General features: G+C 38.7%; 1 protein-coding gene and 1 pseudogene across 1 annotated transcript in view; both read left to right on the top strand.

Moving 5' to 3' along the window:
- The window catches only part of TRPM6 (transient receptor potential cation channel subfamily M member 6), a 140,035-nt gene that overhangs the window by 38,280 nt on the left and 74,388 nt on the right, over positions 1–27,367 (top strand). The window contains exons 7-14 of the mRNA XM_078062325.1: positions 3,052–3,223; positions 13,613–13,781; positions 14,858–14,981; positions 17,341–17,413; positions 17,534–17,634; positions 20,403–20,537; positions 21,586–21,639; positions 24,501–24,641. Of these exons, the coding sequence (XP_077918451.1) occupies positions 3,052–3,223; positions 13,613–13,781; positions 14,858–14,981; positions 17,341–17,413; positions 17,534–17,634; positions 20,403–20,537; positions 21,586–21,639; positions 24,501–24,641 (969 nt within the window). The remainder of the gene's footprint in view (positions 1–3,051; positions 3,224–13,612; positions 13,782–14,857; positions 14,982–17,340; positions 17,414–17,533; positions 17,635–20,402; positions 20,538–21,585; positions 21,640–24,500; positions 24,642–27,367) is intronic.
- LOC118521744 (F-box only protein 15 pseudogene) lies at positions 26,027–26,815 on the top strand (annotated as a pseudogene).

Genomic DNA, 27,367 nt, shown 5'->3' with positions numbered 1-27,367 from the left:
ATAGGGAATGGACTTGTCTAAGTCTGTTTATAAGAATAGTGTATATTTCTGATAAAAATCTTAGGTATTACAAAAGGTATGAAGAGGAAAGATAACCACTGTTAATATCTTGGTGTGTATCATTCCATAATTTTTTCTAAGTATGTGTACATATGTATAATAAAAAAAAGTTTGTATGAAAAAAAAGTAGTAACAGAAACCCACCAATGTAAATATGTTTTTATTTTTATTTTTGTTTGTTTTTATGAATCTGTTCTTTGGCTTAACTATTACTATATAACTATTATTAACAGTTACTTCTCTATGTCAATTAATATAGACGTGTATGGTTTAACTTTCATTTTGGAAAATTTCACACATATTAAGGAGTAGAGAGATTAAAATAATGAAGTCCTATGTACCCATCTCCCAGCTTCAACAGTTACGAGATTAGAGCCAATTTTCTTTCATCTATCCCTTTATCCATTCCCCACCTCTTCACTCCAATATTTTGAAGCAAATTCCGGACATCAAATAATGTCTCTGGTAAATATTTTAATCAGGATTTCTAATTTAGCAATTGATTTACCAATACTTTGATATTTCTAAATACCAATAAGTAGATATTTCTGAAATATATGGACAATTAAAAAAATATATAACCACATTGCCATTTTCATACCTAAAAAATTAATTCCTGAATACCAACAAATAGCCAGTCTATGTTCAGTGTTCTGATTTTGTCATATTTTTTAGTTGATTTCTTTTTTTTTTTTTTTTTAAGATTTTATTTATTTGAGAGAGCAAGAATGAGAGAGAGAGAGCACAAGCGGGGAGGAGGGGCAGAGGGAGAAGTCCCGACGTGGAGCTAAATCCCAGGACCCTGGGATCATGACCTGAGCCAAAGGCTTAACCGACTGAGCCACCCAGGTGCCCTAGTTGTTTGATTTCATTATCCAGAAAAGTTCCCTATATTGTGATGGGTTGAGATATCTGTTGAGTCACTTTCAGTCTTTTGTTGTTGTTGTTAGAGAGGAGAGGAAGAAGGGCCGAGGAGAGCGGGAATCCCAAGCAGGCTCCACGCCCAGCACAGAGCCTGATGCCGGGCTGATCTCACAACCCTGAGATCATGACTTGAGCCAAAATCAAGAGTTGGATGCTTAACTGGCTGATCCACCCAGGTGCTCCTCAGTCATTTTTAATCTATGGATTTTTCCTCCATCTCTCTCTCTCTCTCTCTCTCTTTGGTGCAATTTATTTGTTAAAGAACTAGGTCATTTTTCCTGAAGGGTTTCCCATAGTTTGGATTTTGCAGATCTAGCCTGTTATATTAGGGCTTAGGGTATTTATTTGTCTCTTGTCTTTCTTGTAAACTGGTAGTTTGATCCAAAGATATGATCAAATACCAGATTTTTTGTGCAAGTTTATGCCATAAGAGATGTGTCCCTCCCTTGTAACTTATGATCATCTTTCTTTTTATGATGTCCTTGCCTAGATTCATGATCTCAACTGAGTTGCAAATGCTGATGCTTAATTATAGTGTTCTTTCTTTCTTTATTAGCTTAAACACTCTCTAAAGAGAAACATTTTCTCATCAACTTTTTGGTTTACTTTGTGGTACAGTTGTATGGGAAAGGGCAGAATAAATGCCTGATTCTTTCTCTTTATTTTCCAGCTTTCAAAGCAATGATCCGTTACCTATCAACCTCCAACGAGAACAATGAGGTTTTTTTTGGTTCATGAGTTGAAACATATTGAATATTAAATATGTTTCAATTCATCTATTCTAGTTATTACTCTTAATTATGCTCAGATTGTCCCATTTTGGCCAGTGGAAACTTCAAGTTGTCTCCTGAGTCCTTTTAACACAATTCGAGTTGTTTTTCATTGCTTCTTTGTGTTTTAGTATAAAAAAAAGTTCCAGGCTAATTGTGTATATTTTTGCTCCTTGAGAAATGGCTGGTTTTTTTAGTGGGAAATTGTATTCTAGGGGCCAACAGTGAATTCTGATTTTTTATGCCTGATAATGTTCTACTGTACTATAGTACTTTAATAATACTATAATTTAACCTTTCCTCTATTATTGTCCATTTTTTGCTTTTATAAAAAATGATATTAGTGATAAGATACTTCAGAAGTATTAAATCTCTCAATTATTTTCTTTTTGGTTTCTGGTGTCAGTGTCACATTTAGGAATTAATAAAGGTAACTTTTAAAGACTAATGTTGATAAAGTTTGTAGTGCTTTTCCCATCATTATTTCTTTTAAGCTTCATAGCGACCCTCTGCTGTAGGAATTATTATTCTCACTTATACATGAGCAAAGTATGCCTGAGAAAGGAGATAAGAGTTACCCCGAGTTAAAATTAGGAAGTAGAAGAGTCTGGACTTAAACTGGGTCCCTCTGACTCCAAATACTGTGCTTTTGTCTCTAAAAACAAATAAGAATTGGAGTAGCTTAAGGAAGAGTCCACAAATATTAATAAAGATCTGGATGTTTTATATTAAATGGATGGATCTCCATTCAGTTGATTGGTGGTTACTCTTCATTCCATTTGGAATACGAAAAAAAAAGTGGTATAACAGTATTATTTTGGAATAGATCTATTGAAAGGCATATTTTTTGGATAGTGATGTAGTCTGTGTATCACTGTACGTTTTTGAACTGTTTTATAATCTGAGACAAGGTAAGTACAGAAATTATAAATATTTAGAACCATTTTTAGCAACGTGGAAATGCTGTGACATCTAAGCATATGGCCAGTGGGCTTATCTTGCTGAGCATGGCATGTGGGAGAGTTGTTGAACTTGTGTCATGACTCTCATGTAGCATGAGCCGCATACTGGTTACACATAGTAGGACCATATACCAATCCATTAAAAGATGGGAGATTTAAAAAAAAAACAAATTGATCCTTCACCACAGATAGCTTGAGAAACACTGCTCTGGGTAGTAAATAATACTTACTAACCTTGACAGGAACTCCATGATGCATGGATAGGCCTTATGGAGCAGGTGAACCCAGAGAAGGACCTTGAGCTCTGACCTTCTCTTATCTTCACTGTCCTCCAGGTGGTGTGTTTGTACCAGACTCTGGGCAACCCCCTCAGCAAGCTCACCACACTCAACGGCATGCATTCCCACTTCATCTTGTCCGATGACGGGACTGTGGGCAAGTATGGAAATGAGATGAAGCTCAGGAGGAACCTGGAAAAGTACCTCTCTCTGCAGAAAATACACAGCCGTGAGTATCACAGAGGCTCAGCCACCAGGGCCTGGTTGGGGGGCTGCTATGGAGAAAGGCACTCCTTTGTCATCCATACAGAGTGGAGAGGTCCAAGCTGGTCCCTGCCTTAAATTAACACATGTGAACCCACAGCCAGAAGAAAGCAGGATGTGAGGTGGTGTGGAATTGTGGGTGACAGGAGAGAGGAAGAAGTCTTGGGGGACAGCATAGTCAGGAGAGGTCTTCTGCAACAGTGGAGACTTTAGCATAGCCTCCAGCTGTCCTTAGGGTAGGACGGGTGGAGGATGGTTGTGTGTGTGTGCGGGGGGGAGTATTGACACCAGAATGGGAATGACTGAAGAGCAGTAAGGAGACTGGCCTGAGAAGAGTGGGGGTAAGAGTTTGACCATCAGGGAAGATGGCATTTCATATATGGTGGCATGCCCCAGATAGAGAAGCATTAAAACCATATAGGGCTTTTAGAAATAGGGACCTTTGAAGGTTTCAGTGTTGTGTGCTGATTCCACGATGCTTTGAGATGGCCATTTTGGTAGTGTTAAAAAAAAACAAAATTCAGCTGAGTAAATTTAAAGATCTTACTGGCCTTCAGTGATTCATCAGTTGGGCAGCATCCCATCTGGCAGATAGAGAGAGGGGAGTTCCAAGGAGCTGGACAGAATGGAAGACTTTTATAGGCAGGAGGAGGTGTGGCAAGGGAGTTCTTCTAACAAGGAGTGGATTGTTTTGGGCAAGATCACCTTCTTTTGGGGGAAGGCGGGGTGAGCGTGGGGGTCCTACCAGGCAGATGACCTCACTAGTGCCAACCAGGTAATTCCAGACTGACTGGTTAAAGGTTACATTCCTGGGAGAGGTTGCAACTGCAATTAGGTCAGGTAGTATGTCTTGGTTTGCTGATGTGGAGCTTAGCACAAGTGACTCTGTTTTGGACCTCTTGTCTCTTTTTTAACAGTAGTATCTGTAGTAGGGAGAAGGGAAGGGAGGGCCAGAATCAGCAAACATCCTTGGGTAGAGAGATGGAAAGGTAGGTGCTGCCTGGAGAAATGGAGGCTTTTCGTCCAAAGCAGCAGAAAGTGGGCTTCTGGCTCTTTCCATGAGTTAAATCTTCCACAAGATATTCCTACCCTTGGGGCAGAAGACAAGGGAGCCAACGCACTTGGGAGGCTCAAGTCCTCTTCAGCCTTTGGCTTTGGCCTTAAATGCCAAATGTCCTTTGAGTTTTTTACCTTGATCTCCTGAGGCAGCAGAATGCGGGTCAGCCAGATCAAAGCTGTGTCATCTACTGTCTATGATCTTGGCCAAGGGAGTTAACATCTGTTAAACAGTTTCCTTAATATAAAGGGGAAGGAATGGTCTAACTTTTGTTGTGAGAATTAATTGAGATAATGTATGCTCGCTGTGCCTAGGATAGTGTTGGGTGCATAGTATGCCCTCAATAAATGTCTGTTTCTTTCTTTCCTTTTATCCTCCTCTGATACAGGTGTAATCTCCTTTTGGGGGTGTGTGTGGGAGGGGCCCTGGCAATTGTTGCCAGTCACTTAGAGCTTAGTGTGAATGAGGGTTGGAGGCTCATTTAGGGAAGGAAAGGGGAGAGAGGATCAGGTATGTGGTCCTCTGTGGAGTGGTTGGGAGGGAAGGGAGACCCCCAGAGGAGAGGAGAGGAGGGTAGGTCAGAGACTGGCCTGAACAAGAGTCCCTGCAGGGAGGGCTCCTTTAAAGGTCTGAACTCTCAATTACCTGAAATGTCCTGTTGCCTCTATTGACCTATGCTCACCACAGAAATTGCTCAGGGGTTTCATACAGCATCATAATGTGTGCCCCAAGAGAGCAAAGTTCTGTCTTTCTTATTCCCTGCTGATTCTCCATTTGTGGATGAATGCATACAACCTGAAGCTTGCATATAGCATCAAGTAACATTTTTACTTTCAAAGATCTTGAAACTTGGGATTTATTTGGAGAGTTTCACTTTGTGTGTAAAAGAATGTGGAGTCCATTCCAGTGGATTGGTAACATTTATTATTCTAAGGAGAACCAATATGAAGGAGCAAAAACAGCAAAGCATCTACACACACACAGGAAAGGAAGAAAGGAAGGAGAGAGAAGAAGGAGAAGGAAGAAGAGAAGGAGGAGAAGGAAGAAAAGGAGGGAAGGAAAGAAAGGAAAGGAAGGAGAGAGAAGGAGAAGGAAGAAGAGAAGGAGGAGAAGGAAGAAAAGGAGGGAAGGAAAGAAAGGAGGAAAGGAAGGAGGGGGGGCAAGGGAGGGAGGAAGGAAGGAAGGGAGGGAAAAGTCCCCAACAGACCCCCAATTCTTATGTATCAAAGCTGAACTTCATGCCCACCATGCTCACTAGGGAAGCTTTCTATCAAATTTGTATTGCTTAAAAAGGATTTATTTGGATGGAATGAAAATACTTAAAATATCTTGTTGATTTCTTTCTTCTCAGCCGGACTTCTTGGAGTCCCTGGAAAACCCTTGATATTGGCCAAGAGTACTTACAAAAACACCAAAAAATCAAAAACCCAAAAAACCCTGACATCATGAAGTTGCTATAGGAATTCCTGGGTTCAGCCATTTGAAATGTGGCCAATATCTGTTCCTAAGCCCCTGAGGATAGAAAGCATAGGATCAGATACCTCTGTAGCTCTTCACAATCCAACTGTCAGCGGAGAACGGTGCTTTCCTGGGATGTCCATCCTAGGACATTTTAATTTGGAGGCATGATATTGTATTCATGCCTAACCCTGGGGCGCGTGGGTAGAGGCAGCTCTCTAGTGAGATTTCTCAGCAAGAACTTGACAGTTTTTTTTCTTTTTTTAAACAAATTTAATTAGAAGCATCAGTAAGATCCTTTTTTGTAGAAAACAATCATAAATACTTTTATTTTTGTGGGAATTAGTTATTGCTTTAAGAAAGACCTACCCAATAGAAATTGAATTTCCTCTTTATCCTTATTAATTCATTTGTGATGATAAAAGTGCTATATACTCTCATATTCAGATAAAGCAAAGATAGTAGAAGGAAGGGGTTTCCATCATCTCACAATAAAAAACTAAACGTTGTCAACTTTTTCATATATGTATTTGCTTTCAGAAATTTTCTACACACGCACAAAGCAACATTTTTTAAATGAACGCTAGGTTCATATAATATCCATGCTTCTTTTGTAGTCTTCCCTCTCCCCCACCAAAGAAGGATGCACTTCCACATCAGCAAGCATAGTTTAACATATTTTTTTATTTTTTTAATTTTATTATGTTATGTTAGTCACCATACAATACATCATTAGTTTTTGATGTGGTGATCCATGATCCATTGTTTTCATATAACACCCAGTGCTCCATGCAGTACGTGCCCTCCTTAATACCCATCACCGGGCTAACCCCTCCCCCTCCCCCTTCCCCTCTAAAACCCTATTTGTCTCTCAGAGTCCATAGTCTCTCATGGTTCATCTCTCCCTCCATTTCCCCCCACCCCCATTTTTCCCTTCCTTCTCCGAATGTCCTCCATGCTATTCCTTATGTTCCACAAAGAAGTGAAACCATATGATAATTGACTTTCTCTGCTTGACTTATTTCACTTAGCATAATCTCCTCCAGTCCCATCCATGATGATGTAAAAGTTGGGTATTCATCCTTTCTGATGGCTGAGTAATATTCCATTGTATATATGGACCACATCTTCTTTATCCATGCATCTGTTGAAAGGCATCTCGGCTCTTTCCACAGTTTGGCTATTGCGGACAATGCTGCTATGAACATTGGGGTGCATATGGCCCTTCTTTTCACTACATCTGTGTCTTTGGGGTAAATACCCAGTAGTGCAATTGCTGGGTCATAGGGTAGCTCTATTTTTAAATTTTTGAGGAACCTCCACACTGTTTTCCAAAGTGGCTGTACCAACTCGCATTCCCACCAACAGAACCCTCGTTTCTCCATAACCTCTCCAACATTTATTGTTTCCCGTTTCTCCATAACCTCTCCAACATTTATTGTTTCTTTCCCTGTCCATTTTTGCCATTCTAACTGGTGTAAGGTGGTATCTCAGTGTGGTTTTGATTTGAATTTCCCTGATGGCTAATGATGATGAACATTTTTTCATGTGTCTGTTAGCCATTTGTATGTCTTCTTCAGAGAAGTGTCTGTTCATATCTTCTGCCCACTTTTTGACTTGATTATTTGTTTTTTGGGTGTTGAGTTTGAGAAGTTCTTTATAGATCTTGGATACCAGCCCTTTATCTGTAGTGTCATTTGCAAATATCTTCTCCCATTCTGTGGGTTGCCTCTTTGTTTTGTTGACTGTTTCCTTTGCTGTGCAGAAGCTTTTTATCTTGATGAAGTCCCAAAAGTTCATTTTTGCTTTTGTTTCACTAGCTTTTGGAGATGTATCTTGAAAGAAGTTGCTGTGGGCAATGTCAAAGAGGTTACTGCCTATGTTCTCCTCTAGGATTTTGATGGATTCCTGTCTCACATTGAGGTCTTTCATCCACTTTGAGTGTATCTTTGTGAATGGTGTTAGAGAATGGTCGAGCTTCATTCTTCTGCATGTGGCTGTCCAATTTTCCCAGTACCATTTATTGAAGAGACTGTCTTTTTTCCATTGCATGTTTTTTCCTGCTTTGTCAAAGATTATTTGACCATAGAGTTGAGGGTCCATATCTGGGTTCTCTATTCTGTTCCATTGGACTATATGTCTGTTTTTGTGCCAGTACCATGCTGTCTTGGTGATCACAGCTTTGTAATATAGCTTGAAATCGGGCAACGTGATGCCCCCAGCTTTGTTTTTCTTTTTCAACATTTCCTTGGCGATTCGGGGTCTTTTCTGATTCCATACAAATTTTAGGATCGTTTGTTCCAGCACTTTGAAAAATGTCATTGGAATTTTGATCGGGATGGCGTTGAAGGTATAGATTGCTCTGGGTAGCATAGACATTTTAACAATGTTTATTCTTCCGACGCATGAGAATGGAATATTTTTCCATCTTTTTGTATCTTCTTCAATTTCTTTCATGAGTGTTTTGTAGTTCTTAGAGTATAGATCCTTTACCTCTTTGGTTAGGTTTATTCCGAGGTATCTTAGGGGTTTTGGTGCTATTGTAAATGGAATCGTTTCTCTAATTTCTCTTTCTACAGTTGTGTTGTTAGTGTATAAGAAAGCAACTGATTTCTGTGCATTGATTTTGTATCCTGCCACATTACTGAATTGCTGTATGAGTTCTAGTAATTTGGGGATGGAGTCTTTTGGGTTTTCCACATAAAGTATCATGTCATCTGTGAAAAGAGAGAGTTTGACTTCTTCTTTGCCAATTTGAATACCTTTTATTTCTTTTTGTTGTCTGATTGCTGTTGCTAGGACTTCTAGTACTATGTTGAACAAAAGTGGCAAGAGTGGGCAACCTTGCTGTGTTCCTGATCTTAAGGGAAAGGCTCTCAGCTTTTCCCCATTGAGGTTGATATTTGCTGTAGGTTTTTCGTAGATGGATTTTATGAACTTGAGGAATGTTCCCTCTATCCCTATACTCTGAAGAGTTTTAATCAGGAAAGGATGTTGCATTTTGTCAAATGCTTTTTCTGCATCAATTGAGAGGACCATATGGTTCTTCTCCCTCCTCTTATTAATGTGTTCTATCACATTGATTGATTTGCGAATGTTGAACCACTCTTGCATCCCGGGAATAAATCCCACTTGGTCGTGGTGGATGATCCTTTTAATGTATTGTTGGATCCTATTAGCTAGGATTTTGTTGAGGATTTTGGAATCCATATTCACCAGGGATACCAGTCTGAAATTCTCCGTTTTGGTGGGGTCTTTGCCTGGTTTGGGGATTAAGGTAATGCTGGCCTCATAGAATGAGTTTGGAAGTTTTCCTTCTGTTTCTATTTTTTGAAACAGCTTCAGCAGAATAGGTATTATTTCTTCTTTGAATGCTTGGTAGAATTCCCCATGGAATCCATCAGTCCCTGGACTCTTGTTTTTTGAGAGGTTTTTGATCACTTCTTCAATCTCGTTACTGGTTATTGGCCTATTCAGGTTGTCAATTTCTTCCTGATTCAGTCTTGACAGCTTATAGGTTTCCAGGAAGTCCTCCATTTCATCCAGATTGCTCAGTTTATTGGCATATAGTTGTTGATAATAATTTCTAAAAATTGTTTCTATTTCCTTGGTATTAGTCGTGATCTCTCCCCTTTCATTCATAATTTTATTAATTTGGGTCCTTTCTCTTTTCTTTTGGATAAGTCTGGCCAGTGGTTTATTGATCTTATTAATTCTTTCAAAGAACCAACTTCTAGTTTCTTTGATCTGATCTACTGTGTTTCTGGTTTCTAATTCATTGATTTCTGCTCTAATTTTTTCTCTTCTAATGCATGGCTTAGGCATCATTTGTTGCTTTTTCTCTAGTTCTTTAAGGTGTAGAGTTAGTTGGTGAATGCGGGATTTTTCTATTTTTTTGAGTGAGGCTTGGATGGCTAGGTATTTCCCCCTTAGGACCGCCTTTGCAGAATCCCATAGGTTTTGGACCAATGTGTTTTCGTTCTCATTGATTTCCATGAATTGTTTAAGTTCTTCTTTGATTTCCTGGTTGACCCAAACATTCTTGAGCAGAGTGGTCTTTAGCTTCCAAGTGTTTGAATTTCTGCCAAATTTTTTCTTATGATTGAGTTCCAGTTTTAAAGCACTGTGGTCTGAGAATATGCAGGGAATAATCTCAATCTTTTGGTATCAGTTGAGACTTGATTTCTGACCCAGTATGTGGTCTATTCTGGAGAAAGTTCCATGAGTGCTCGAGAAGAATGAGTATTCTGTTGTTTTAGGGTGGAATGTTCTGTAAATATCTATGAGGTCCATCTGGTCCAGTGTATCATTCAAAGCTCTTGTTTCCTTGTTGATTTTCTGCTTAGATGATCTGTCCATTGCTGAGAGTGGAGTATTGAGGTCTTCTACAATTAACATATTGTTATCAATATGACTCTATTTTGGTTAACAGTTGGCTTATGTAGATGGCTGCTCCCATGTAGGGGGCATAGATATTTATAATTGTTAGATCTTCTTGTTGGATAGACCCTTTAAGAATGATATAGTGTCCTTCTGTGTCTCTAATTACAGACTTTAGTTTAAAATCTAATTTGTCTGATCTAAGAATTGCTACCCCAGCTTTCTTTTGAGGTCCACTGGCATGGAAGATGGATCTCCATCCCTTCACTTTCAGTCTGGATGTATCTTTAGGTTCAAAATGAGTCTCTTGTAGGCAGCATATGGATGGGTCCTGTCTTTTTATCCAATCTGCAACCCTGTGCCATTTTATGGGAACATTTAGGCCATTCACGTTGAGAGTGATTATTGAAGGATATGAGTTAATTGTCATCATGTTGCCTGTGAAGATGTTGTTTTTATAGATTGTCCCTGTAAATTTCTGTTGTAGATCACTCTTGGGATCTTTCTCCTTTTATAGAACCCCCCTTAATATTTCTTGCAGGGCCGACTTAGTGGTCACATATTCTTTCAGGTTCTGCCGGTTGTGGAAGCTCTGCATCTCTCCATCCATTCTAAATGAAAGCCTTGCCGGATAAAGTATTCTTGGCTGCATGTTCTTCTCATTTAGTACCCTGAATATGTCTTGCCAGGCCTTTCTGGCTTGCCAGGTCTCTGTGGATAGGTCTGACGTTATTCTGATGTTCCTCCCTTTGTACGTAAGGAATCTCTTCCCCCTAACTGCCCTTAAGATGGTTTCCTTGGTTCTAAGATTTGCAGGTTTTACTGTTACATGCCGGGGTGTTGGCCTGTTTTCCTTGATCTCGGGAGGGGTCCTCTCTACCTCTAGGACACGAATGTTTGTTTCATTCCCCAGATTAGGGAAGTTCTCAGCTACGATTTGCTCAAATACATCTTCCAGTCCTCTCTCTCTCTCCACTCCCTCCGGGATTCCAATTATTCTGACATTGGAACGCTTTATGGTGTCACTTATTTCTCTGATTCTATTTTCGTGGATTCTGAGTTGTTTTTCCCTGGTCTCCTCTTTTCCCTTTTATCTATTATATTGTCTTCCAGGTCGCTTATTCTCTCTTCTGTCTCAGTTACCCCAGCTGTTAGATTATCTAGATTGGATTGGATCTCATTGATAGCATTTTTAAGTTCTGCCAATTCAGCTTTCATTTCTGCCTTTAGAGACTCTATGTTGCCATTAATTGATTTCTCCATTCTAGCCACTCTCTGCACAATTGCTAGCCTGAATTCCATCTCCGACATCTTGGTTATATCTGCATCCATTTGTAAATCTGCAGCATAAGTCATGATCATGGAAGAGGAAAAGAAGTAGAATGTCAAAGCAGTTAAACAGACTGAATTATATGTTTGGATACCTGCTAACAGGTGCCCCCCGCCCACCTCCCACCCCACCAAACATTTGTGGAGTCCAGGACAAGGGCACACAGGAAAGCCCACATATTATATGTCTGAATATTTAAAAGCTTTAAATCAAGCTAACAAACTACATAATATTTTATCCTTTTACATTTGTACATATAGCTGGAAGGCCAGGTTTGAGTTCAGCATCTTGGAAATTTGGGAGTATTGAGCTAGAGCCAGGACTGTCGCCCTGGCCTACACATAGCCTGCTCTCTGCTTCTCTTTCTGCCCTTGGCCCCATCCCTCTGTGCCAGGGCCTTCACACACACGTGCTCACCTGCACACCCCAGCCTGTATGTCCAAGCTCTACCCACCTGTCCTGTAGAGCTCTACTCCAGAGTCATTGGCAAGTATGTCCTGAGGGAGCACATATCTGGGGCAGAGGCTCAGGCAGCCCCTGGAAGCAAGAATGTTGGGGTCTGTGGCATTCTAGTAAGTAGGGGAGAAGACAGGCTTCCCTCAAACGTTGGTCCTGTAGACTCTTCACTGTGAGGGGAGGGGCACGGCCAGATGAGGACTGTTAGACTTGGGGCCCAGGATAATGTCCTCTGATGCCCAGGTGTGAGTGTGGTATTGCCTGCTGATTTTTCTGCTTTCGAAAAATAATATATCGATTTAAATATATTAATACATGTGTTGTGTAAAAGTTTAATCAAGTCTACAGAATAGGGGTGCCTGGGTGGCTCAGTTGGTTAAGCGGCTGCCTTTGGGCCAGGTCATGATTCCAGGGTCCTGGGATCGAGCCCCACATCGGGCTCCCTGCTGAATGGGGAGCCTGCTTCTCTCTCTCCCTCTACCTGCTGCTCCCCCTGCTTGTACTCTCTCTAATAAAAACTAAAAAAAAAATCTTAAAAAATATAAGTCTACCGAATAAACAAGGTCCCTTTTCAACGTTTCCCCAAATCCTTCCCTCCCTTCTCCATTATTAATAGTTTGATGTGTACCCTCCCAGAGTTTTCTGTGTGTGTATATATATATTATATATATATATAATATATATATAAACAAATGGATATATGGATGTGTATATATAATAAATATATTTACATATACATAAATATAAATAATGCAAACATATATAAAATATATACTCATGTATGTGGTTTTAAAAATATAAAAAGGATCTTACTATATGTATCATTCTGTAACTTTTTTTCCACTTAATATCTTTTCAAGAAGAATGACTCTGTGGTCTTTCCTTTTTTTTTTTTTTTTTTTTTTTGTCTTCCTTACTTTAATAAAATAATGTATACTTGTGATAAGAAATTTAAATAGTGAAAAATGGAATATGTTGAAATATAAAAGTCTGTGAGAGTTACCCATCCCATCTTGTTCTTAGAAATAATCATCATTAGAAGTTGATTAAATTGGCAAAATGTAGATCATTTTTGGAGGTGAGTGATAGATACGTTGGGATCCATTATATCATTCTGGTTTTTTTTTTTCCCCCAAGATATGTTTGAAGTTTTCCACAATGAAAAGTAGAAATTTTTTTTTATTAAAGATTTTTATTTATTTATTTGAGAGAGAGAATGAGATAGAGCATGAGACGGGGGAGGGTCAGAGGGAGAAGCAGACTCCCTGCCGAGCAGGGAGCCCGATGCGGGACTCGATCCTGGGACTCCAGGATCATGACCTGAGCCGAAGGCAGTCGCTTAACCAACTGAGCCACCCAGGCACCCCAAAAAAGTAGAAATTTCTTGAAGACTACTTTAAAAAAAATTTTTTTTAACTAGTGAAAACCTTTAGCTACCTTTTTAACGGGGGAAAGCTTGAAGATGCTCTCACCATATTTCTGTGACTTTATTGAGAGTGCAAGCTTCTGACGTGGTCTTGAACTAGGGAAGCCTGAGTGAGGCAAGGAAGGAAGAAGGGTGAGCTCAGGTAACCGGTATCTGGGGTGATTGAAAGACTTGTGCCCAGGAAAGCAAAATGGATGATTGGCCAGCATCTTTGTAACACTTTGGTATTGTTTGTCCTCTGAAATAGGTTCAAGACAAGGTGTGCCCATGGTGGGGCTGGTGGTAGAAGGAGGTCCCAATGTCATCCTCGCTGTGTGGGAGACAGTGAGGGACAAAGATCCGGTGGTGGTGTGTGACGGCACGGGCAGGGCCGCCGACCTCCTGGCCTTCACCCACAAACACATAGCAGATGAAGGGTGAGTTGCTGACTCCTCAGTTTTGAAACCACGGTAACTATTTATTCTTCCATTTTAGTTCCTTAAGCTCTGCTTTTGGGTGGGCCACATAGCCTTGGGGGACAGAGATTGAGACTGGAATTAATTTTTCAGTGATTTTTATATGTATTGATTAATGTCCAAATGCCCTCCGCTGATGCAAGTTGCTGTTTCTTTCACTGAAGAATGGCCTGCCTCTCTCAGGGGCTCTTGAACCCTGTCTGAGCTGCTGGGGGTGGGCGGGGGAGCACTTCCACGGGGTAGTGAGGGAGGAGATGCTCCTGCAGTTGGTCTGTAAAGCTGAAAAAACCCTGCAGGGAGTGAGGAGACCAGTGCTGGCCCCAGATCACCTTCAGATTCATTTGCCATTAGTAAAAATAGCAGGAATTGGGGAAACCAGCATACTGGCATTAATATATGTTGTGTTTATTAAAAAAAAAAAAAAAAGATTTTATTTATTTATTTATTTGAGAGAGAAAGGGGGAGAGAGAGAGCACAAGCAGGAGTGAGGGAGAAGCAGACTCCCCACTGAGCAGGGAGCCTGATGTGGGACTTGATCCTGGGACCTTGGGCTCATGACCTTAGCCTAAGACAGATGCTTAACTGACTGAGCCACCCAGGCACCCTAAGGTTTTAATTCTTTAGCCTTTTAAATAAAAAGGTCGCTTTTCTCTAGCTAGCCCTATAACTAGTGTGATTTTTCCAATTTCAAAAGTGTGGTCTTTCTCCTGTGTAAGTAAATATAATGCCTATGAACTAAAATATTGACCCCACCGATTTACTTAAGGAAACACGTATTGGAAATCTGCCAGCTCGGGAACCTTGCCCCAGAGTGCATTCTTTCCAGGATCATGGCAGATCCACCTGTGCTCACTTTCAGATTCGGCCTCACCTGGTACCTTGCTTCCCTTTGCTTCCTGCCCACTTGCTCTCAGAGCAGAACTGTCCATGGAAACCTTCTCAGTCAGATGGGACCCACAGGTGCTCTTGCCCTGAAGTTGCTGGCTTGTTCCCTCCTCTGCATTGTGCCAAGTCATGACCATTTCTTTCTCTCTCAGGGCCCTACGTCCTCAGGTGAAGGAGGAGATCATCTGCATGATTCAGAACACTTTCAACTTTAGTCTTAAACAGTCCAAGCACCTTTTTCAAATTCTAATGGAGTGTATGGTACACAGGGATTCTGTGAGTATGATGAGCTGATAACTCAAATGACTTTAAAACTGATAATTTGCATCAATTGTAATATTTATTTCCACAACTTTTAAAAATGAGTTTTTTAAAAAAAGATTTTATTTTTTAAAGTAATCTCTACACCAATGTGGGGCTTGAACTCATGACCCCGCGATCAAGAGTCACACACTCTTCCAATTGAGCCAGCCAGGCACCCCCAAAATAAGGAGTTTTTAATTTTAATTTGATTGTTATAGAACTCTGTAGAACTTGACCCTTAGTTGAGTAAACTTGGCTTTTTATTCCCTCCCTTGCCCACCTCCCCACAATGCTTCAAATTTTAGACTGCAGTTAGGAAAACAAACAAACAAAAAACCTAGTATAGCAGTATTACAGAAAAGTGACCACATTTAGTGAAGATCACACATAAGTATTTTCAGAGGGTAAAAGAATAGTTCCATGTCTTAAGTCCAGTCTGCTGGCTTAGGTGACTGCATCATAACATCTGAGTACATCCCACAGGAGATCTTTGGGGACGCACTGAACAATGGGAAGTATAAGAATATACTCTGGGACAGAAAATGGAGGCCACAAACTCTGGGTTGTGAGCATAACGTAGATTCTGGAAAAGATTTTAGCGTTTTAGGGTACTTTGATCAAAATTTTTATCAATGACTTGGATGAGATGAAGCCAACAATTCTAGTAAATATGCAAATATGTCATGATTCATAGTGATCTTTCCAGATTTCAGAGGCTAGACCAAATCATTCAAGATTTTGGTAATACTTAAGCACCTGGCCTCAAAACAACAACAACAACAACAGAAAAACCCACAAAAATAAACAATTGAACCAGTTTAGGCTGGATAAAGCATGGCTAAACATAGTGATAAACAGTTTCAGTTGACCCAATAACAACAAAAATAACAACCATGTCTACAATTAACAACATGTTTTCAAATGTATTTTTTTTTTACCTTGAAGCGGCCCCATGAGTGAGTTCAATATGGCAGTGATTGTTTATTCCAGTTTCAGAGGTGCCAAAGCTGGAACCTAGAGAATTTAAGTGATTTTCCCAGAGTCATGCAGTTACAGAACAGTAAAATAGACACATGGGCACAGAGTTGAAATCCTGTACCTGGTCTACTACATTTGATACTTCCTGCAGAAATCAGTAAGAAACGGACATCTTAAAGAGATCACCCTTATATTTGTGTCTTCCTGTCATCAAAGAGAGTAATGAAGGGTGTAATGACCAAAAGACTAGAGTAGGTGCCGAAGGCTTTGCACATCTTAGGAAGTAGGTCCTCAGCTCCTGCATGATTGAGAATTGATTTTATTCATGCACATAGAGGGGCGGTTAGTTGGAGGGAACCAATACCTGAATTGCGGAAGCATAGTTTTTCTACCTTTATGGGACCTTAGAGATTATTTAGTGGGTTCCTCTCACCTTGTGGATGAGAAATCCACATCTAAAGATGTTTCCCTCAGACTGGCTAGTTAGTGGTCTATCTGGGCTTGCCAGACATGGCTCTTTTTGTTGAATAGTTCCCTGTACTATATAAAACATATTTTCACTTAGAAAGACTGAGATACATTCATTAATAGCAGGCAACCTTTTTTTTTTCTTTTTATTTATTTGTTTGAGGAGTGGGGAGGGGCAGAGGGAGAGAGAATCGTAAGCAGATTCCGTACTGAGGGTGGAGCTCCACGCAGGGCTCGATCTTAGACCCTGAGATCATGACCTGAGCCAAAACCAAGAGTTGGGCGCTCAACCGATCGAGCCCCCAGGCACTTTTACAATCATAAATAAAAATCCTTATTTGTCTTACAAAAATTAGTCTCATGGCAGGAGGCATGTCCTGCCCTTTCTACTTGTTCATTGGGTGCATTGTAATTGCCTCACTTATTTTATGATGAATCCTTGAGGGCTCACCTCTCATTAAAAAAGCAAAAATCTTAGTCTCTAAGGCGAGGTGAGCAGAATGGTGTCCTATGGTATCTCTTCAAAAGGAATGATTTTTTTTTTTTCTTTTTCCTTAGGAATTGACACTGAGTTTCTTTTCATTCTAGTGTATGCATGGTAAATTCAGTGTAGTAATGTTTTATCATGTGTTTCCTATAGGATACATAGATTTCTTGAGGGTTTTTTTTTCCCTGAGTGTTCACAGTTCTCCATTACCCTATTTAAAAAGTTTCCTATAAGTAAAAAGGGAGAGTAATTAATCAATAAGATTAACTCTCTGTGGTTTTTTTACATTAATGTTTTGCTCAACTCATTAGCTCTAGAGTGCATTTTGTGGGGACTTTTTGAAAACATTTCTTTACTAGTTCCCAAAATGTATGGTTTCCTATTTTTCAACTGTCATAGATTACCATATTTGATGCTGATTCTGAGGAGTCGCAAGACCTTGATTTAGCAATCCTAACAGCTCTGCTCAAGGGTGAGTGTCTGAAGAGGGTTACATCTCTTCCACATTTCCTCTGTTCATGTTCCATGGAACTTTTTTTTTTATGTTGATATTTTAAATAAGATATATGATTGTTCCCTTCTTTTAACCTAGGCACAAACTTAACAGCATCAGAACAATTAAATCTGGCAATGGCTTGGGACAGAATGGACATTGCCAAGAAACACATCCTAATTTATGGACAGCATTGGAAGGTATAGTGAAAATGAAGTTATTTGGGGAAAAATATTTCGTGTGTTGGCTTTGTTAGGGGGGGATCCAAAGAAAAAAATCGGAGGAGAGAGAGATTGGTTTGGGAGGGGTGTGGAGGTAGCTTCTCTGTAGTTGGGTGCCCAGGGATACCTGAGACATTTCTCTCTTCAACTTTGCCTCCCTAAAATCATTTTTTTTCCCTCAGGCTCTGCAGCCTAATTGAAACTGGCAAATGAAGTTGGGAGAAAGACAGAATGGAAGGATATTTTATTATTTTTTTTAATATGGCTGGATTTTTATATTGTTTTTTGAAACTTGAAGCTTTTCTTATTTTTGCATTAAAGTATAATATGTACTAACAATAGAAATAAGTGAAAACAGAGAAAAGCAGGAAGAAAAAAGTTATCTATAGTGCTAATGATAATCACTATTAACATTTCATTTTTAAAAATTGCAGTTGTGACCATACCAAAGGTATATTATTTTTGAGTCAAACTAATACATGCATGTTAGTTAAAACATCTAATGGTACTAAAAGGCTACTAAAACAACAGTAGTTCTCTGCCCTGCTGATCACAAGAGTCAAGTGTTTTTAACATTTTTTGATTGTATTGACATTTATAAATCTCCATAGTTTTAAATAACAGGTCATATTGTTATTTTCTGATTCATTCATTTAGAGACTTCTCAACATTTCTGTCTGTGGTCCTGTCCTCCCTGCTACAATCTGGACTGGTTACCTGCTGCTCCGGGTTCTGGGCTGTCATGCTGGGATCTACCTTCATCATACTGGATATTCCCTTTGCCTCTCTCCTGTGTTAGAGCACCTGTTTTCTGTATCCCGTGTCATCTTCTTCCCTGGTTTACTCCTTTATTTTAAGGAGGTGCATCTTTCAGTAACTTTCTGAGAAAGGGAACATGGAAGATAAACATTTTGAGAACATATATGTTTGGATATATTTTAATTAAAGATCAGGACTAATCTTCCTGAAGAATTTTGAATGCTTAGCTGCTAGCATTCAACACTGCTATTGAGAAGTAAAAATGTTTCTGTTTTCTGATCCTTTGTTTGGGACCATTTTTTTTTTTCCTCTCTGGAAGTTCAAACAAATATCTTTCTAGTGTTTTGAGATTTCACAATGCTGTGTGCTATTGTGAGTCTTTATATCCATTATGCTGGGCACATGCTTTCAACTTAGCAATCATGGGTTTCCATGCTGGGGAATTTCCTTCCTGTTTTCTCTGTTCTCTTTCTGGAATTCATAGCATTTAAATGTTGGTCCTAAGGACTGCTCCTCTAATCTTACCTTTTTCCTTTTATCTTCCATATTTTTCCTTTGTTGATTTCTTCAACTTTAATTTTCATGCCTTACATGGAGCTTTTTGTTTCTGGTAGCATACTATTAGTTTCTACGAGCACATTTGTTGTCTTTTTTCTTTTCTTTTTTTTTTTTTTTTTTTAAGCAACTGAGGATAGTAATGATAGTTCTTTTGAATTTTTCTTCTTCCTGCATTGTCTGATTCTTACTGATGATGTTTTGTGGTGTGCTTGTTCTGGACTTTTTATTTAAGTGTGGAGGAGAGAAAGCTCTTTAGAAATTCTGAGCCTGTAGGTGAAGCTTAACTGTAGATTTTTCAGTTAAGACAAATCTTAACTTACTTAGTAATGAAGCTTACCCCAATTAATTGTAAGTTGTTTCCTAAGAGAAGATATAATTAGATTGAAATATTTTTCAAAGATGTAAAAAAAAAAAGATATATATGTGTAGGTAGTAAAAATTTAATTAACCTTATTTTTTAAAGAGACAAAAATAAATTGAGCCTGTAGGTGAAGCTTACAGATAAATTTTTTCAAGAGACAAAAATAAATTGAGCCTGTAGGTGAAGCCAGGTCACTGCTCTGTTTGGACAGAGGAGCGATCTGGCTTCCACTTGTTGGGGGGACCTGAGATGACAGCATATTCCTGCCTTTACTCTTAGTCCCTTTACAGAAAAGAATCCTCCAATCCCCCGCCTGGATAAGGAAAAACCTTGCTGCCAGTGTTAATGGAAGTCAAATGGGGGAAGATGACGGGGAAGATCTCGACATTAGGGATTCAGTATATGTACATTTATTTCATCCTGGAGCCGCCAGAATTCTGTGGCAGAGATTTGTTTGGTTCTTGGCTTTTTTCTAGTTTCAGTTTCTGGGGACTTTTACCTTCTGGGTTTCTGGGGACTGCTAAGTCAATTACCACTTGCCCATCTGCTTTCCAACTTCCAAAATGTGACACTCCTGGACCCCCTTGTTCTTGTGGATTCATTTCTTTTAAAAAAAAAAAAAAGTCTTTTTACTATAATTTTACTAAAATTTTAGGTCAGAGTAAAAGTAAATGAGTGTGTTTAGTTTCCTGTATATATTCAGAAACTGGGTATAGTTTAAATGAAAACATGGCAAGTTAAAATAGCAACAACAACAAAAAAGAAACCTTGAATTTTTATTAGAATTGCATTAAACCTATACATTAATTTGGGAAGCAGTGAGATCTTTATAATTGTCAGTCTTCTGGTACAAGAACGGATTTACTTTAAGTGTCTTTTATGCCTTCAAGTTCACTTTTTGTCATTTCTTCAATCAGGTCCTGAACATTTCTTAGTAAGACTGTATTTTATGATTGTTATATCTGCATTGTTTTGAGTTCAGATCTTTATAATTCTTCAGTTATTTCTACTTTTTAAAAAACTTCTTTCTTAATTGTCTCTCTCTCTCATTTATTTCTACCTTCTGAAGGCTGGTGCACTGGAACAAGCAATGTTAGATGCTTTAGTAATGGATCGAGTGGATTTTGTAAAGCTCTTAATAGAATATGGAGTGAACCTCCATCGCTTTCTTACCATCCCCCGACTGGAGGAGCTCTATAACACAGTGAGTATTGGAATATTCCATCAATCGCCTCCCTTAAGATTCATTTATTAATTAGCTTAAGATTTAGCTTAAGCTAGATATTGAATGTTCAAGTCTCCTTGAATATTGAAGTACAAAGATAGCTTAGAGAGAGACAGATTTCTCAACCAGAGGACAAACATTCTTACCAAATCCATTTTATCCTATGGTCATTTCTCCGTTTCTTATTTTAATTAATTACACAGAATAGAAACATAAACTAAGTTAAGAAAACACAACAGTAAGACCATAATTAAAGCAAGAACAAATTGCTTTTATTGAATTGTTGGAAGCATCTCAACCTACAGCCACTGTTAAAATTCTGCTTTTGTACGCAAACCCTTTATTGAAACTAGACCAGCTTACTCATTGTAAAAACACCATTTGTTCAAGCCAAGCACCCTTCTTGAAATGTTGTTCCTTGTCCTTTGAATCTTACCTTTTCTTGAAAGCCCTCTTTAAGCCCTGTCTTTTTGAATACTCCGGTTTACAGTGATCTATTCCTACGGTACAAATTTTTGGCAACTCTTTTCGAGCATACATCTTCATAATTAGTTTTTCATGTAAATCCCCTCTCTCTTCAATTAGACTGTAAAAACTATGAAGAAAGTAGTTACATTCTTAACTGACTCCCTCAAGAGCTGGATTGAACATAGGAGTGTTCAATAAGTAATTGTTGATGGAATGTAATTATGTGATGGGGTTTGTAATGGTGTAGTTAATATATGATAAAGGATAGTTACAAATTACTTAAAATTTATTTTTGGTCTCGAAAAAAATAAGGTTAATTATATTTTTACTACCTACAAATATATATCTTTTTTTTTTTTTTTACATCTTTGAAAAATATTTCAATCTAATTATATCTTCTCTTAGGAAATAACTTACGATTAGTTGGGGTAAGCTTCATTACTAAAGATGTTGAAGAAAATTTTCAGTATTCTGGGTTATTTGTGCATTCTGAAATAAAATATTTTCCCCCTAGTATATGGTAATTAAAAGGAATAAATTTTTCTTTTCTTCATTACAGAAACAAGGACCCACTAATATGCTCTTGCATCATCTTGTCCGAGATGTAAAACAGGTAACGTAATTATGAATGTGTACAAATTTCTTTGTGTATTGTCTTAGCTTTGTGATTGAGGCATTGCCTGATTTTGCTTCGTAAAATGTAGATTTGGATTTTCTAGTGAGTTACCTACCCTCTTTGCCTGGGGCTCTGAGCAATTTCATCACCAAACCATACTCTTTGTTTCCTTGTAATTTATTTTATATTTTTAAAGATTTGATCCACCAAGTAAGTGGCATTGACTAATGATTATTTTCTCTTATAAAATATGAATCGGAGACATATAAAACTTTCAGAACTTTACCTCAACATGATACAACAGTATTTCCAACAATGATAATACTTGCTGAAAATAAAGAAATTTCCTTGTCTTGTCATGTTTATTGGAGGACTGATATATGATTTTCATTGTTTTGTTATTGTTTTGACTATGAATGATGGCTTGGGGGCCCTACCTTCTTTTGTGAGTCTAAGCATTGTTGTAGGGAGCCAGGATGAATCCCACTACTCTATAACCTTGCTCATATTTTGCTCATGGTGTTTTCGCTGAACTTTGAGTTAAATCAGACTTAAAATAAAATCATCTTCTATTAGTTACCAAACCTTTAACAGTCTCTTATGCTTTAATTCCTTCTCTTTTAGTCACCAAGAACTTTTATTCACATCTGCAGAAAACTAGGAGAGACTTTTTTTGTTCCCATGATTAAACTCCATCCATGGCACACTTTAAAAGTACTTCCTCATTTCTCGGAAGTCTGGTATCTTGATGGAGAGAGTGTGGGCTTTCTGGCTACGTTGACTTGGTGGGAGAGCCAGAATAAAAGGACCGCAGAGGAAGACATTTAGTTGGCAAATTAGAAGTAAGCAAAAGTGTCCATGCTGATGTAAATTTAGTTTGCATGATTGATGCCAGATCAAGATGATTTTCCTTATTATTTCCTTGAACTTTGATTCCTTTACAGTAAACTGAAGAAAAAGGAATAGAATAGGTTAAATATGCTTTCATTTATTTATTTATTTTTATTTTTATAAAGATTTTATTTATTTATTTGGCAGAGAGAGACAGCAAGAGAGGGAACACAAGCAGGGGGAGTGGAAGAGGGAGAAGCAGGCTTCCCTCAGAGCAGGGAGCCCAATGTGGGGCTCGACCCCAGGACCCTGGGATCATGACCTGAACGGAAGGCAGACGCTTAACGACTGAGCCACTCAGGCGCCCCTATGCTTTTAACTAGTAGCAACAAAGAGCATTAGTTTTGGTGTTCCTTGAAAAAAGTAAATTATGAATGTATTTACATTGATTCATGAATCAGTGTAATAAGCTCAATAGGTGAAGGGGATTAAGAGGTATAAACTTCCAGTTAGACAATAAATAAGTCATGGGGATGTAATGTATAGCATAGGGAATATAGTCAATAGTATTGTAATAACTTTGTATGGCAACAGATGGTAACTAGACTTATCATGGGGATCATTTCATAATGTATAAAAATATTAAATCACTGATACGTACCTAAAACTAATAGGATATTGTATGTCAATTATACTTTAATGAAAAAATGTACAGTGAATGGTAGTTGAGAAGTAACAGTTATGAAGAGGTAGTAAGGTGGGTTTTAAGTGGCCAAAGTTATCTTCATTTAGACTAAGACCCATGTACTTGGAAATCTGCTCAGCCCTCTTGCCAACCATAACATTTGTTTTGGCACAACCTCATATTTTGATATCTTATTTTGTTCTGCCATTCCACGTTCCTTATTTCTATTTGTTCTACTTCCTTCCATGTTCTCATTTTGTGTATGATGTAGTCAACACAGTGCAAAGTGCTATAGCCATTTCATTAGAGAGATGGAAGATCTAAGCCAATGTTAATTTTGGGTCACATACATTCAGTATATTGAAGGAAGGAAGAAATTTTCCTCAGTCCAAGGTTCTTCCAGCTAGCCTAAGAATTAAATTTTACATGAGACAGATTAATAGGAGAAAAAAACACAAAGTTCAATTAGTAAGGAATTCTAAACAGAATTTAGTCTGGGGTAGTAAATTAGTAAAAAGTAACAAGGGTCACTTATACACGCTTCTCTGCTCTAAATTTCCCATCTCTGGTGATAAGGATGTCTCTTTATCTCCTGGGACAAGGAGGGTACCTTTCACATGGGGGAGTTATTTCCTGCTTTTGGGAAGCAGTGGAGGGTCTGAGTGTCCTTCTTGTACAGGCTGTCTCTTAAGTAACTTTTATTTAAAATAATATGTCAAAATGGCACATTTTGGCGATATACTCCAGTGATTTTACTTCTGTTGTAATAGTTATATAATTTCCAGTTAAAAACAATCTTTTATACTATATTTAAGTGTGTTTTATTACAAAGTATATTTATGCATGAGAGAAAGAGAGAAAAAAGAGAGTTGAATGAGCAAATATAAGCACACACTTGATTGCTGTGAAATTAAAAACACATTAAGGCTAGGTTTGTTTTTCCTTATAAACAAGCAGACTCTCTCAGTGGTTGGTCACATTAATGGATCAGTTTGTTTTTGTGTTTTGTTTTTTTAAAAAGATTTTATTTATTTACTTGACAGAGAGAGACACAGTGAGAGAGGGAACACAAGCAGGGTGAGTGGGAGAGGGAGAAGCAGGCTTCCCGCTGAGCAGGGAGCCCGATGTGGGGCTCGATCCCAGGACCCTGGGATCATGACCTGAGCCAAAGGCAGATGCCCAACAACTGAGCCACCCAGGCGCCCCTAATGGATCAGTTTGTAAAGATGCTTGAAAAGTATGAGTCTACCTCTGCAGTTGATTGGGTTATGTTCTAACAGATGGCAAAGGAGATGCAAAATGGGAACTGAAAGTTAAAATACGTTGCATGGTTTTGTTTCAGCATGCCCTTCTCTCAGGCTACAGAATAACACTGATCGACATTGGATTGGTAATCGAATACCTCATTGGTGGAGCGTATCGCAGCAGCTACACTAGAAAAAGTTTCAGAGCCCTCTACAACAACCTCTACAGAAAACATAAGGTACCACAATTGATAAGTACCCTCATAAACTATGGGATAACTAGGAGTTAGACTTAGAAAAATGGCTTAGGAAGTTCAGATGGGAATAGCTTCTAAAATGGACATTTGTATTTATTGACATTTATTGAGTCTCTGCTGCATGTAAATTATAGTGCTGGCTTAGGATGAACATAAAGACCAGGGGTTTAGAAACTCTCAGAGGAAACAGACTTATGAATAACTAGGCATCATACAGAACAGGTTACAATGTGTGCTATATTGACATAGAAGTAATGTCTTGAGAAGGATTTGAGGGAGAGATGACCAGTTCTTTTCTTTCCTTTTGAAATTGTAGAAGGCAAAAGCCTAATGGGCTTCCATCTCTAAACTCATAGTAGTCCATAACCTGGAGATGACAAACTTGGGACAGGTGTGTAGGGGTTATGTTGGAAAATGCATGCAGAGTGTACTATGTAAAAATACACATTGTACGTATTTTATTTTCCATCAAGATTTCGAAAGTCTAGGAATGTAAAGTCAGAGTTCCTGCCTGGTTGATTAGCAGAGAAAACATTGGTTGTTTCCAAAGAGAGCCTTTCTTCTTAGAGGATAATGGAAGTGTTAGAGAAGGGAGTTTGGGGCATTGGGGTTGAGAGAAGAGCAGGGACAGTGAAAGGCACAGTGCTACGGACATCAGTGACAGTGACAAGGAGGCCTTTGTTGACAGCGACGTGCTAGAAGGTTGTGAAGGATGAGACTGGAAAGGTGGTTTGGGATGGGATCACAGGAAGAGTCCAGAATATCAAGCCACTTTTGACCTTTAAAGAATCAGGTGAAGTAAAAGCCCAACTTGTCTTTAAGAAATAAAAGAACAAAACAAAAAGAAACTCAAATCTTACAGAAAATGATCTTCATTGAGATTTCAAAGGCATGGAGATGCACTTGAGGTATCAGCTCCTTCACTTAAACCAAATATATCTTGCTGTGAGGTTGCCTGTGACAGGTATGAGGACCGACTCTGCCCTTGGTGTCGCCCGGTGGGCAGTTTGCTAGGCAAGTACCTCGAGTGCTTTTTTTCTTTTGAAATGGTGAGAAATTACTACCCATTTCTCTGACTGTTTTCTAGTGAAGTAGAGTCTATTAGTGAAGTCTTGTAGTAAGTTAGATCATAGCAGCTACCAATACATGGTTTGGAGTCTGAGAGATTTGGGATGGACTATTAGTTTCGCTTGTTAGTAGTTACTAAATCTTGAGTGAGAAGCTTAACCTGTGTGTCACTTTCCTTATCTATAAAATGGGAATAATAATATCTCTTTCATAAATTTGTCAAAGGGATTAAATAATGCCCGGAAAACCCATATTCCTGGAACATAGAGGGTACAGAGTAACTGTTAATAATAATAGTCATGATCACTACTGATGATGCTATTAATTCTGTATCACAACACTCCAAAAATGGACCTTGGTGGCATTCTTTAATTGCAAAGTACAACCTGAGTAACTTAACTGAATCCACCACAACTGGCTGGGACAGACTCGTTTGGATCTTCTGCTTACACCCAGGCCTCCTGGTAGGGCTATGGAAGAGGGAGGAAGAACTGGCTTTTGTTACAGCAAATCTTCATTTCCATCACTTTGTGGAAAAGAGCACGTTAGTATCAGCCATGTCCCCTATGAGCTCATAGCTCTTACCCCCCTTTTGGATGACAACCCAGAGTACGGACTGCGTGGCTACCAACTCCATTCTGATATGCACAGTGGTGGAATTTTCTGCCTGTGTGGCACATTTCTCAATCTCTTTACCAAGAAAGGATACATTGAAAATGGATATGTGAAGCTTGTTGTAAGTTTTAAAAATAACACGGAACACCTGCCTCTTATTGGAAAAGGTGGCCTCTCTTGGAGAACTGATATTTTCGATGGCTGTGTAAAGAGTTGTTCTATAATGGCCATGACTCTTTTGGATGAATATGGAAAACCCTTTTGGTGTTTCAGTTCCCTGGTTTGTATGAGATTTCTGGGTCCTCTGACGGTCCTCATTTCTTGGGACAGACTTACTATGTTGACTGTGTGGACACAGAAGGAAAAATGTGCACGATGCTGTGTGGATTAAAGAGACAGAATACTTCATTGTCAGCCTGGTCCTTTATCTGAGGATAGCAAAAATAAGCCACTGGTTTGGGACAACATACTAAGTATTAGCAGGAGGTGGCAAATTATTGTTGCTGGTTGTTTACTTTGGACTAACTCGTTTTGTTCTTGGTATTGGAAGTTGAAATAAAGCAGTAGTCTGATGTCTTCTTATTTCAAAAAATAAAGTAGCTCAAAGCCCATGGTTTGTATCATCCATTTTTATATCAGCCCCTTCAAGAAAGCTTCTTTTAGTTTATCATTGATGAAAGCTTCATGCAGTAAATTATGTTGTTATTGGGCCTAATCACTGGAATTCCAGTGGTGATGCATAACATCTGGAGAAGTTCCATAACTTTCTAACTTAACCTTGGAGTTGTTTGTGAATGGGAACTTTTTCTTATCAGAGCTGTGAATCTTTATTGCCTATTCTGAACTTGTTCCAGGTATAGAAAATCCATTGATTTTTAGTGGAATTTCCATATAGAGAAGGAATGCAGATATATAATAGGGAACAAAAGAGCATGTTCTCTAGGATGTTAGGAAATAACAGTGTTTTTAATAAGGAGGAGATCGTTAGAGGCTTTTCTTGGGTAATTAAATACTGATCATGGGCT

Source organism: Halichoerus grypus, chromosome 14 (assembly GCF_964656455.1).
Source record: "Halichoerus grypus chromosome 14, mHalGry1.hap1.1, whole genome shotgun sequence".
NCBI classification, from domain to species: Eukaryota; Metazoa; Chordata; class Mammalia; order Carnivora; family Phocidae; genus Halichoerus; species Halichoerus grypus.
The sequence above is the reverse complement of the archived record's forward strand: the minus strand, read 5'-3'. Positions and strand labels throughout refer to the sequence as shown.